The 12891-nt window shown below is 33.7% G+C and overlaps 1 protein-coding gene and 1 long non-coding RNA gene across 2 annotated transcripts; both read right to left on the reverse strand.

The window, feature by feature from the left end:
- Positions 1-705: 705 nt before the first annotated feature.
- LOC133204938 (uncharacterized) lies at positions 706-1912 on the reverse strand. The gene is made up of 4 exons (XM_061340681.1): positions 1730-1912; positions 1534-1620; positions 1048-1426; positions 706-842 (listed from the first exon to the last, which is right to left on the reverse strand). The coding sequence occupies exons 1-4, from the start codon at positions 1910-1912 to the stop codon at positions 706-708; spliced, it is 786 nt and encodes a 261-aa protein (XP_061196665.1).
- Positions 1913-9710: 7798 nt separating this feature from the next.
- LOC133172578 (uncharacterized) lies at positions 9711-10440 on the reverse strand. Its single transcript, XR_009718950.1, has 3 exons — positions 10387-10440; positions 9856-10053; positions 9711-9777 (listed from the first exon to the last, which is right to left on the reverse strand). It is a non-coding gene; the product is annotated as an uncharacterized LOC133172578 (long non-coding RNA).
- Between the last annotated feature and the right edge of the window lie 2451 nt (positions 10441-12891).

Here is a 12891-nt window from a genome sequence, read left to right on the forward strand (position 1 = left end):
CCCTCTGCCTGAAACACAAAAAGGAGGAAATATACCATTAAAACCTCTCAGTAGAAAATAAATTTGGAACATATGTTTTTGCAAAATTTGAAGTAAATTCACCAGAATTTCAGGTAAACTTACGTTTATCTTCTTGGCGATGAGTGGCTCCATTCATGCCAGACGCTCTTGGAACATCTCCGGTTCCATGCGGGGAAAAGACTTGAAGTCTGACGAATGCTCCGCTTCAAGCTCCCTCATAAGAGTTTCGTACTGTCCAAACAGGGCTCTTTTCAAGATCCAGTCTCGGACCCACCACCTTCTTCTTCGTCCTGGGGCTCTTTGTCGCTCTCTTTCTGCTTCTTCTAACAACGCTACTAAGATGACATCGTGTTGAAGCCGGGCTTGTGCGAGTTGTTGCTGCAGCATGGCCAATCTCAGATGTTTCGGAGCCAAAGCCATTGTGGTTGAATGGCCATGCTAGGAAGGGTGGTCATTTTATACTACTTGTCCGAAAGAATCGGCATCGTCCACGGAAGTTCAAGTTACTTCGGTCGACCATCACCCGGACATCCTACAATGTCTGTAAGATGGCCGGCAATAACCGTACGCTATCCGATTAACCCTCCGGTCACCGGCCGAGCATTGTAGGATGATCGGTGAAGACTGTCCGATGTTCGGGTCTGTAATCGGTGCCAAGCCGGTCAAAATTTTTTCGCTCTGGAGTCACTCGCCATAGGGTATGCACGGCCTCCCTACGGTGCCTGTTGCTGTGACAGATGTGTTAAGGACCGATGTTGGGGCATCGCTCACACCACCGATTACCACCGGTCTAAGGCCACCGGCCGGGAAATCTGACTGAGCTTTAAAGCAAATCAATCAAAAAAAAAAAATACTGTAACATGATCCTTGTAACCAAATGAGAATTGAGGTGAAATGTGGAGAACTTATGCAATAAAAGGTACTCAAAAAGTAGTGGACAGTAACAGTGGAAGCGCAAAGTGGGAAATGCGAATTCTGTAAAAAAGTAAAGATACAGAAAATATGTAAAGAAAAGATAAATAAAACCAACTGTAATATCCGGAATCTTTACTCCATTCCATATTCCAGAGGAATCCATTGGATTTCTGGTGGAACCAATTCTCAAGGTAGATTTTCTCTCCCTGAAATTGACCATTCCGTCAATATAACCAGTGACACTGATAGATGCCGTTTTGTCTTTATAACCAAATGAAATTCCACAAGGGTTATCCTTGAAGGCCACTCCATTGCTAATCAGACCATTCACACACTGCCCCTCCCCTGGGGTCCAGATATAGAACTGGAACCTACAATGGGAGGCTTTCATTGCGTCACTGAGAGTAGATGGGCAACTGAATGGCACTGTAGCCTCCAGACTTATCTGAATTGTCTCCCCCTCATATACTAAATACTGGAGCTGATTTGACTGTAAAATTGAACATTTTTATGTAAATCAATTGTTTTTCAACATATATGCATAATATTTCTAGTGAATTATTACAGTAAATGCAACACGATTAATTGCTACTCTACCTTAATGCCCGCAAAATATGGATAACTTTCAGTAAAATCTCCCTGTATTCCAGTCGTTACATTGTTAGCTTTTACAGCGCAGGATAACTGCAAATAATATTCATTAATCTTTTTTTTTTTATTTTTCATCAGTATTACATATTGAGAGCACATGATAACACATACAAGCTACATGCATTTTTTCGATTATTTGTACCTGAAAACTCATAGTGAAGTTCTTCACCCAATGCCTTGTCCGTAGGGCTGTATCATTAATGTTACTGTAACTGACCCCGGTGAATTTGGCGTTATCGAGGAGCGTTCCGTCAATATACCACTGGACGTCGTACACAACGTTTCCAGGAATTGGTGCGAATTGACATTTAAAGACCGCCTCCATTGATGTCTTATCCTCTGTTTCCTCGTTAAAACTCCCCACCTCGGGACACACATTTAGGGTGTCTTCGTTTTTAATGAATATACACTGTACTCTACTTTCACACTCAGAATTATTTGTTGAACCAATTTCCCCCCCCCCCCCCCCGATATTTACATTGCAAACAGTACCTTGTATTTAAACAAACATAAATATGTTTGGTTTGTCGATGAAAGAATAAATTTATTTTGTGACTTTGCTATAATTACTCAAATGAAGATTGTTTGTAATGTTTCAAAACTACAGGAATAAATGTTTTTGATTGAATACATATGTTTTGAGCTTAATAAATACGTCTATATCATTTTATTACAACATGTTTTGTGAGCTTATGTACAAGTCTGACCCAAAACTCACCTGTGGCATCAAGATCTCCTGATTTCTTGCATGATCCTTGATACGGAGCTATAGAGATATATAAACTAAAATATTGCAGTAAAATATTGTAAAAATGCAATGATGTAAAAATTCGCTTTGAAGTTTCACTTTAAATTGTGCGTAATTACTGGGCGTCGGTAAAAAATCAAGTGTTTACCAAAATTTTTAAAAAGTTTATATACATGTATTTGCTTTTATAGGTGGTAAATTATGCAAATTATTGCTACACTGTAAATTTTAAATTACTAGTAATACATGTACATGAACACCATAATTGACATAGTAAAATTTCATTAAGGCATACATTTATCAAAGATAAACATACATTCACATGGTAACTTTATAAGCAGAGGAAGTGAGCGAAAGATCCAAGTCACATAGAAGCAAATTCATCTTGATTTGAATAGTCTAGGCCTTTTTATCGCATTCTTTGTTACTATACTAGCTTTTCTTTACTTTTAAACTCCAGGGACAAAAAAGAAAATTTCATTTAACCAAAACTAATATTTTGAATATTTCTGAATTCTGTGAATTTTGAAAGATAATGAGTTATATTTGAAATATTTTGAAAGATAATAGTTTATCTGAAAAATTTGAAAGATGATGAGTGGTAATATTTATTTTGTACTGATTTATAAAAAAAAGAGTGAGTTACAAAGATACTGAACTCAGATAGAATATTTAAGTCCTCTCAGTTTGAAAGGATTATGACCTTTCGAATGAATTAACTTAGAGGTTAGCATATTGGATATTCCCTTAAAAATGAGGGAAGAAATCCTGAACATCTCATTGATTTGTACTGTACATCCATAAGAGTATCAGATGTGAATTGTTACATGCATTTATAATAAAAACATTCATATTCATAACGTTCTATTAATTGATTTATTGAATGTTGTTGTTTTACGTCCTGAATTTTTCACTCATATAGAGAAGTCACAATATACCTGTGAAGGGCTTCAAATTTTAGACCTTTACTTGGCACTCAGGGCCATTGTCAAGTGAGGGTTCTTAACAGTCACGGGGCCTCGGTTTTTAAGGTCTCATCCGAAAGACCCGCAACTTTCACAAAGTGCCGAGCGCTTGGCGAAGGAACAGTTTCTACGTATTTTTTTTTTTATCGACTTAGGTCAGTCGCGGCCGTGATTCGAACACACGACCTTCCTATCACGGAGCGAGCTCTCTACCGTGACGGTTCATAGCGTTCGATGAAATACTTTCAATAATATGTAGTTGTTTTAAACATGCATCACATTGTTAGGTGAGCAAGGATATATGACTTTTGATATACGAACGTTTTAAAGAATGTTTTGTTAATTAATCAACATTAAAATAACATTGTTTTGCAATCTTTGTTATTTATCGTTAATTCAGTGAACAAAAATCATTTTTACTTCATATGATTTAATTTTTATTTTAAGGATTAAAGTAATGTTACATTAACATACAAATAAAGCATATAAAGTAAAACTTGCTGATATGATTAAATGTATAGAGGATATAGAACTTCTGTATAAACCAGTCTCCATTATTTCTACTATGGCTTAAAGAAATTCTCTATATATTCCATGTAAGATTTATTGAGGGAACAAGTCACTGTATATTTGCCATCCCTTTCCTTTTGAGCAAAATAGCGAGAAAGTCATTTTTGGGAGATGGGGTCTTGGAGTCTTACTATATGACATGCACACATTCTCACTTTTCTACCTTTAAGAGGTAATTGTCATAAATGTACAATCATGTATTTAATTATTTTCATAGATAATACATGTAATAGTCATAAAAGTGCACACATGGCTTATTGTTTGTTTTTATTTTATTTTGTAGCTCATATTATCATGAGGTGCCTTTATCCCATGGTCTTGCTCTATTTCGTGTGAAAAAAAAATTAAATGTATTTATTTACACAAAAAACTCTTACCGTTGCTAAATATCCCTAGCATGTAGGACCTTGATCCTTACAATATATTAATAGCTAAGAGATAGGGTTTTGACAAATACTTGGTTATAAGCACCTGCTGATTCAGTGTGAGAACATTTCAACAAGAGGCCCGAGAGCCTTAACGGTCACCTGAGTATAATGGAATACTGTAAAGGATCCCTCGAAGTATAAAATAGAACAAAAACTGATAGATTAAGATATATTGCCCAAACGCAATAGAAATAAAATGATTAGGGATCAACAAAATAGTCTAGTACTCAGGAAGAAGTCATATTAAGCAGATCTATTTACTGTACTTGCCAGTGCTAATGCACTCCCATTTGTCAGTATCACCATACAGACTTAAACAAAACAATATACCTAGCCTCTCTTTGTCTTCAAAGAACATTTCATTTATAAAGATAAAGTATTTTTCACTCATTTTTATTTTTCTATTATTTACAAGTACACCTGACCATTGAAAAGTATGAAAATAAGTTTTGTATCACACATTAAAAATTCTTGTCCAATTCTTTCATTTAATTCACCTGTCAGTTACATTATATACAGCGATTAATTATCATAGGAAAACAACAAAGGGGAATATCTTCTGTCAATAGAGTACAAATTTCATTACAAGAACAATAAAGCCCTGCCCCGCATAAAAAAGACCCATTTCAGAATTTCAAAAATCTTGAAAAATACCCCTGCTTTGTACTCTGTCTCTTAGTTGCCCACGAGAGGAGGAGGAGAAGATTTTCAAAGTATTAATGCATTTTGATTTCAAAGGAATAGTGCTTTTTCACTTTATAATCAATAGACCCAGTTTTACTGCTTGATGTCACGGAGTAAAGAAGATTTTTAAAGATTACATCAAGAGCCAGGTACGTTAGCTAATGTCAGCAGGCCCTGCAAAATACATAAAAAAATTTGTTTGTGTATCCCAACTATCCATGTATATTTATAAAGTTTATGAACCAAAGTCTTCGTATATGTAATTATTTGGGCGGATCCAAGCTTCGTGTGCAAGTTCCAGACAGCTCAGTATTACGTTACGCTACAACTCCATATTCACATTATTCGTAGGGAAAGTAGTCCCGGAGAATTGACACTGTATGGAGTTTGCTTCGTGTGCTGTTATGTAGTATCCAAACCTATGCCGTATCCGGAAAACAAGCAATTTTCTTCACTTTCACTCGGTTTTTGGGAAAATTCGATGTGGCTGCAAGCATCGACCACTAAAATATTTTAACCAGAAATACTTTAACATAAAAGGGGTTGATTTATTCAGGTCTTGTTCTGGTCGTGGGCTGCGGCCACAGTGAATTTTGTAAAATTCTGATACTATCAGTCGTCTGCTTTACAGATCTTGACATGAGGAGAATGGAATTAGCTTGGTGTTTCAATAATATTCTGAGAAAATGAATAACATTAGGATGCATGCTTACTTTGTAGAGAATTTAAATGATAAAAAGAATTAATTTAATAATTCAGTTGTTCAAAATTCGCGACCACCTTTTTTACTTGAAATCGTTTTTATTCCAGGCAACGACATTCAAGAACAAGCAAAACATACTTACATGTACAATGTATACATAATATTATAACGTCTAAATCTAGAAAGTGTGTTGTAAAAGGGTATAATTGAAATGTTATTGTAGTTGATGATTTTTTATAAAGACATCTTATGTGGATTTTAAGGCAAAAACCTAACGTCTCTAGGTTGTACCCTCAGTTCTCATTGTATTTTCTGCCCCCCCCCCCAAAGTTTTTTCCAGACATAATTTTTACCATAGCAAATGTTCATTGAAGTGTCCCCCATCTTTTTGTTTCAGTAACGTTAAATAAAAAATTTGGTACTGAAAGAAGTTACCCCCCCCCTCCACGAAATAGCATTTTCGAGTGTGTACATTTTTTTTTTGCTCGTCAAGTTTCTTTCGGGTAGGTTGAAGAAAAAATTCTCAGGCTGCCCCCCCCCTCCCCTACACACACTTTCAAAAACAATCCTACGTCACTAAAATACTCAGATCTCACATTATACTTTGGTGTTGTTCGTCCCCAAATGATCAACAGTCAGTTTCTAAATCCGAAACCACGAGAGGAATAAATTCAACATGAACCTGGTTGATGCGTGTATTAATGTTGAGGAGTATTGGTATAAACTTTAATGTTCCATCTTCATTCGAGGTCAATGTATAAAAGATGGACTCGTGTTGCATAGTAGATCTAATTTATTCTAAAAAGATTTTTTGTTAATAGCATCAACGAATATAGACTTGTTGACAATTTATAACTTCAACATCATTTGTGACCAAAAGACTGTATCTTTTTTTTTCTTTGGCTCTTAATTGAAAATTCATTTGTTTTTCCTAAAACTTCATATTCATGTTAATTAATTTAAAATGCCATTACCTTTTTTCTGTACACAAACAATTACAATTATGATGAATATGTAACTAAGTTTGACATTCAAATATACGTAATTTGAAGAAATACAATCAATTGCGTCATCTCGGGCCCTCTGCTTGTCGGAAAGGCCCAAGAAGGTCGATTGGACCAGAAGGTGTGCCATTCGTGTCAATAATGCTGTATACAAGGGTTGTTAAAAAAGTCTTTGGACAATGGTGTTTTTATTTGTTATGAAAAGCAAAATACAAAAGTCAGATTAGTGTTTTTATTTATTATATATCAAAGTCAGATTAGTTAATTTTTTTCATTGTTGAAAATCACTGATGAAGTTAGGAAGATGGTTTTAATTTATTCTTCGTTAGTTGACACCTTCGTCAGTGGTCCAGATTCAAAGAACAATTTGAAAGGTCATCGTACGTCAATGATCTTTAATGATCTTTACTAGATATTTCTTAAGTTGCAGACATATAGTATCGATTTAAATTTAAAAAAAAAAGGGGGGGGGGGCAGAATCAAACTCGAAAATCCTATCTGGTGGGGGACGACTTCTCAACTTCTTCCACAATCATTATTTTTTCATACATTACCACATAACTCCGATTTTGACTAAGCTGCAACAAACAGTGGGGGAGGGGGGGGGGGGGGCTAATAGCCTTTCAGTGAACATTCTCAATAGTAAAAGGTAATGTTTAAAAAAAAGGGGATCCCCCCCCCCCCCCCCCGATACTTCGTGCCTGAGTTGTTAGTAATGTCATTAAATCCTGATTATATAATTCCTTTCCATTTTTTGGCTGTCCATTGTTCTATTTTGCATGAATAATTTAATATTGTTTTCAGTTGTTGTTTTTAATCTCGAAAAGGGCGATTTTTTGGTATTTATTATAATTTGAACCTAAGTGCAAATAGGTCAAAATTAATGCTAAAGAAAGTTATATTTTAATGTTCTTGTTTGTTAATGAAATTAAATTTCAATGATCTTTTTGCATTGTCTATCTTTTATTTAACGTTCCGGTGGAAAAAATTGTGGAGAAAACTGGACTGCACTAAGCAAGCAATTTTGACTGCAGATATGATATTCAGATGAATTGACACTATGGAGGTCATAAATTCTTTCAATTAATTAAAACGTTCTTTTTGTGCAATATTTTCTTTGAAGTAAATAAACAATGCAATGTACGTAAAAAGTTTATCATCTTTTACATATAAAATACAATGGTACATAAAAGTTGTTTTTTTTTTTAAATATAATTCAAAATTGACGGCAATAATGACGTCATAGTGCTCAAAGCGGTTAAATGCAATAAAATACATTCCATCTTCAGAGAGTTATTGCAACTAAACTATAAAAGATAGATAAGAATTGTTAATATATTTATAAAGTGTACATTCTCAAGTCATTTCTTTATGATTATTTTTAATTTTCAAAGAAGGGCCGAATTGCACTACTAATGTACCTGGCTCTTTGCATGGTTTAAGCCCAATCCCTCCGGCCCAAGGAGGACAGGAACCATGAAATTCACAATTCTTTTGTTCCCCTTTATCCATAGATGCCATATGCCAAATTTATTAACTGAAATTGGTTCAGTGGTTCCAGAGAACAAACTAAAAATGTTCAAATGTTAATGCACGACGAATGAAGCATGAGAACAGACGAAAACAGATAGCAATATGTCACCTGAGTGACTCAGGTGACCTTAAAGTTATGGCTCGAATATTCCCAAATTATTTATATCGTACTTGTGGTAAGTGGGAAATAACCTTGGATAAAGATTACGACAAACGGATCAATGACAACTACAAATGAAAGTTGCAAAGGTTCGAATGTTTTGAAACGGATATACATATAAATTGGTGACAAATTAATTTCCAAAACTGGTAAGCATTCTCTCATTATAAGGGGAGATCGGTAATTTTCAATCAAAACGTACGCTACTCTTTGTTATTGCTTTTGAATGAAAGAAAATCCAAAGTAGCTCAAAAAATTGCAATAGCTCAGAAACGAAAGATGACATTTATAATTTATATAGAAAATAATAAATCATCTGTTCAATATTTCTCATGTTTGCTCAAACACCCATATGCAGATGTTTGGGATAAGGAAAATATCCGCTCCATTCATGTATTTAGACATAGACTTGGAAATGCACGGTTCTACATGTAATTGTAATTTCAAATATGTTCATGATGTCTAGCAATCATTGCTTCATAATCTCTGACTGATCAAATAGGAGGGTTAGGGTAGTAATTTTCAAGTTAACATGAAAATTATTAATCTCAATGACAATTTAACATCTTTGGTAAATATTATAGATAATTTTCGACAAAGTTAAATTTCAAAAAATACATCCTTTACTAAACACACTGTAATAATTTCAAATATTCGTACAGTTGTAATGAATAACTCAGTTTCAAAATTTAATACCACCATGAGTTTTAATACTTTTTATGCAATGAATTTCTACCTGTCAGACCGGTCCTTGTTTTACAAAAGAGCTTATTTATTTATCAAAGCCAAAATCTGCTTTTGCAATCAGTTTTATTCTTTTTGGTTATTAAATTGTGATTTTAATAAAGAGTTATTAAGTAAATATGTATGCGTATAGCCTCACATTATCAGTACGTTGATTAGATTTTAGAACTATGACAATTTTCCATTTTTTTTTTTGTATTCTCCCAAAAATTTGTTTTCATATTTGTAAATACATTGAAATTCAACGCAAAAACATTGGGAAAAATATTAAATTCTCCCAAAAATGACCTTATAGATTTTCTAAATATTCCTGTATTCCATGATTTATGATATACCGGAACATTGTTTTGATACTTTGTATTAGGAAATCATTAGAATAATCTGATGCTCTTAGCAAGAATAAAGCCTGTACAAGCTGTTTTAAAATTCAAAGACATATTATTTTGAGTATCCATTGTCCTTAAAGGTGAAAAAGAAGTCAAAAACATTTTGTTTTACCTAGACATGTCGTTTCACCCAACACCGAATACAAATAAGTCGTAGAATCCAAATAGAACACGAAGAACCCGTTACATCTCCTGATCCCCAAGGACCAACTTCCAAAACAGGAATGCATCCTTATCCTCTCTGTCCCATTCGTTGGTAGTGTGTCTAAAAATCAAATTAGATTAAGATTTAATTGTTTTTGAAAAATAACATCATTTTTTTACAATTAAAAATGAAACTAACCGTTTAGTAACAAGGGACATGAAAGTTCACAGGTACATTCGTCAGAAGGTACAAGTGGTCGTCCATCTGGGAGCTGGGGTCGAATCCAAACACTGGAGATATTGGAGATTATATGAGGTCTTACACAGGAGACTTCTTCATTGATTACTATCACAGACGTATTGGCTGATGTACAGGGTTCAGGGTCGTTGTGGTAGCCTGAAATTTAGCAAACACAAAGAAGTAAACGTTTGAATTTAATAACATATGTAAGTGTACATAAAAGTTTGTCTTTCATTTTCAATTTGCGAAATTGAAACTACACAAATATTCGACGTATTCTTTTTTTGTGCGATGAATCAGTTATTTTAAAATGTTTATAAACAGTCATGTATCAAACTTGAGATTTTCAAGGGGAAAAAAGAAGTCAACTCCACAAACCACGTTCATGATAGAAAACATGCATGTATGAACAAAATCATTGTCCATTTCTTTGACATGAGCTGTATGAAAAACTTGGACTTATGATAGATGTGTTATCAATTCTCTTACCATTAGTTCCGTGGAATAGAACAATTAAAACCAGTCCTAACGGTATCACCATTATTCACGTCTTGTATTTGCAGCATATGTCCAAAAAAATTCTAATAAGACATTTACGCATTTCTACGAAAGCCGGATAGGCTCATTTTTGACAAGATAAAAAAATAATTAACTCGTTATAACGAGATAGTTATCTCGTTATAACGAGTTAGTATCTCGTTATAACGAGTTAGTTATCTCGTTATAACGAGTTAGTTATCTCGTTATAACGAGTTAGTATCTCGTTATAACGAGATAATTATCGCGTTATAACGAGTTAGTATCTCGTTATAACGAGTTAGTTATCTCGTTATAACGAGTTAGTATAACCAGACATTTACGCATTTCTACGAAAGCCGGATAGGCTCATTTTTGACAAGATAAAAAAATAATTAACTCGTTATAACGAGATAGTTATCTCGTTACAACCAGTTAGTATCTCGTTATAACGAGATAATTATCGCGTTATAACGAGTTAGTATCTCGTTATAACGAGTTAGTTATCTCGTTATAACGAGTTAGTTATCTCGTTATAACGAGTTAGTATCTCGTTATAACGAGATAATTATCTCGTTATAACGAGTTAGTATCTCGTTATAACGAGTTAGTTATCTCGTTATAACGAGTTAGTTATCTCGTTATGACGAGATAATTATCTCGTTATAACGAGATAATTATCTCGTTATAACGAGTTAGTTATGTCGTTATAACGAGACAGTTTTCTTGTTATTTTGAGACTTTATAGCAATATAGGAATAAAAATGGCTGCAGTTTTAAATGCCATTGAATTTTTAGCAAGTAATTATTGATCAGTCAAATTTAACTTGAACAATTGATAAATGGTTGAAAATTTAATTTGCTCTGGGGTTTACTTATGATTTAATCTTGAACTATCTCGCTGTCAATAATCATAGCAACTCTAAGGCGAACACATTTACACATTTTCGTGAATTCCTCCTCAAATTGTTGCATTAGGACGCGATATTTTTCTTAAAATAATATTGCCAAACATACTTGCTTCAAACTTTGGCAATTTATTTATGACAACTATTTCTGATGAAAGACACTATTTCGATATGTTTTGGACGACTTATACACTTTCATATATCAATTTCTATACCGCTAAAATTAAATATCAGAGACAATATAAGTGCAACATATCGTTTATGCAACATATAATATATAGATTACAGTGTTATACATATGTTACTTCTGAGATTCAGAAATGTTTTGAAGACGGGGGATGGTGAGACATCAGCAGTTAGATCATAGGCGTAGTAATAGAGGGGCTCATGTCCACAACACCACTTTTGAAAAGGGGGCGGTCAAGAGTAATTTTGTGCCCCTTCCTCCATATTTTTTTTACCTGAGTAAATATCTCCCGAAAATAATGGCGAATACTCGTAGTTGGAATATCAAATCTATTTTTTTTCTTTTTACTTGTCAAATATTTTACTTGGTTTACCCCCCCCCCCCTTTGAACTTTGTGACTTAGCTTATGCATATTGTCCACGATAATGAGGAATGGTGAAGCAAAAATGATATTACATCCTTTTAAGTAATAAGACGTTAAATCTGATCTGCTGATATTGACATTTTATCTAATATTCTGTCATGATTCACTGTTTATATTTTTTGCGGGGGGGGGGGGGGGGAGGAGGGGTCCAAGTTGTAGAGATTCACGGAGACCTATTTGAGATTCACGTCTATTTGGCGGATCCTATATGTTTACCACATAGTGTCAGAACGTCAAACCAGAGTTTACAAAACAAAACAAAAGTTTACAGAGTTTACAAAGCCAGTTCACTTTTATAATCTTTTTACTTAGGATTGATCAATGAATAGGCCTAATACTACATATGTACATTTATATTATTAATACAACATTGAAGCAATGTCGTTAATTATTTTCCTCATCACAATATTTATTATGTATACTTTACAAGCATATAATTTTTATAAATAAATAGAGGATATTCAATGTTTTATAGTTGATATGGAATTTATTTCACGAGTGGGACAGGAATTTTTTTTATATTTTCATGAGTGCGAAGCACGAGTGAAAATATCAAAAATCCTGTCTCAACATACAATACACATTTCTTGGCAAAATTTATGCTTGAAATACACCTTAAGTAATGCTTCTCTTTTTGTAAACTTTAGATATTAAACTTTCATTCTATACCCAAAAAGGATCACATGTCAACTGTTTTTACTAATGCTGACCTTCACCTTTTATTGTGGCTTCCGTAGAATAAAGAGCTCCAAAAGTTTTTTTTAATTCTACCACATTGATAATAACGCAAAAATTACATATTGTAATTTATAATTCCATGCCAAATTGGTAAATTAAAATGTTTCTTTCTTTTAATAAACAGAAGAAATATATAAATTATTAAGTGATAAGTACAGTGTTAGTTCTTGATATTCATCATATTTATTATTGCGGGGAAGGAGGGGTTGATGATAAAAACA

The sequence above is a fragment of the Saccostrea echinata genome, unplaced genomic scaffold (assembly GCF_033153115.1).
Source record: "Saccostrea echinata isolate AGI-Se365-2 ecotype Australia unplaced genomic scaffold, CSIRO_AGI_Sech_v1 ptg000054l, whole genome shotgun sequence".
Taxonomy (NCBI): domain Eukaryota; kingdom Metazoa; phylum Mollusca; class Bivalvia; order Ostreida; family Ostreidae; genus Saccostrea; species Saccostrea echinata.

Coding starts and splice junctions, on each gene's coding strand:
- LOC133204938 (XM_061340681.1), bottom strand. CDS start 1,912: ATGGAGGCGGTCTTTAAATGTCAATTCGCACCAATTCCTGGAAACGTT. Junction 1,427..1,533: donor CATATTTTGCGGGCATTAAG/GTAGAGTAGCAA, acceptor TCAATTTTACAG/TCAAATCAGCTCCAGTATTT. Junction 843..1,047: donor GATTCCGGATATTACAGTTG/GTTTTATTTATC, acceptor TTTGCTTTAAAG/CTCAGTCAGATTTCCCGGCC.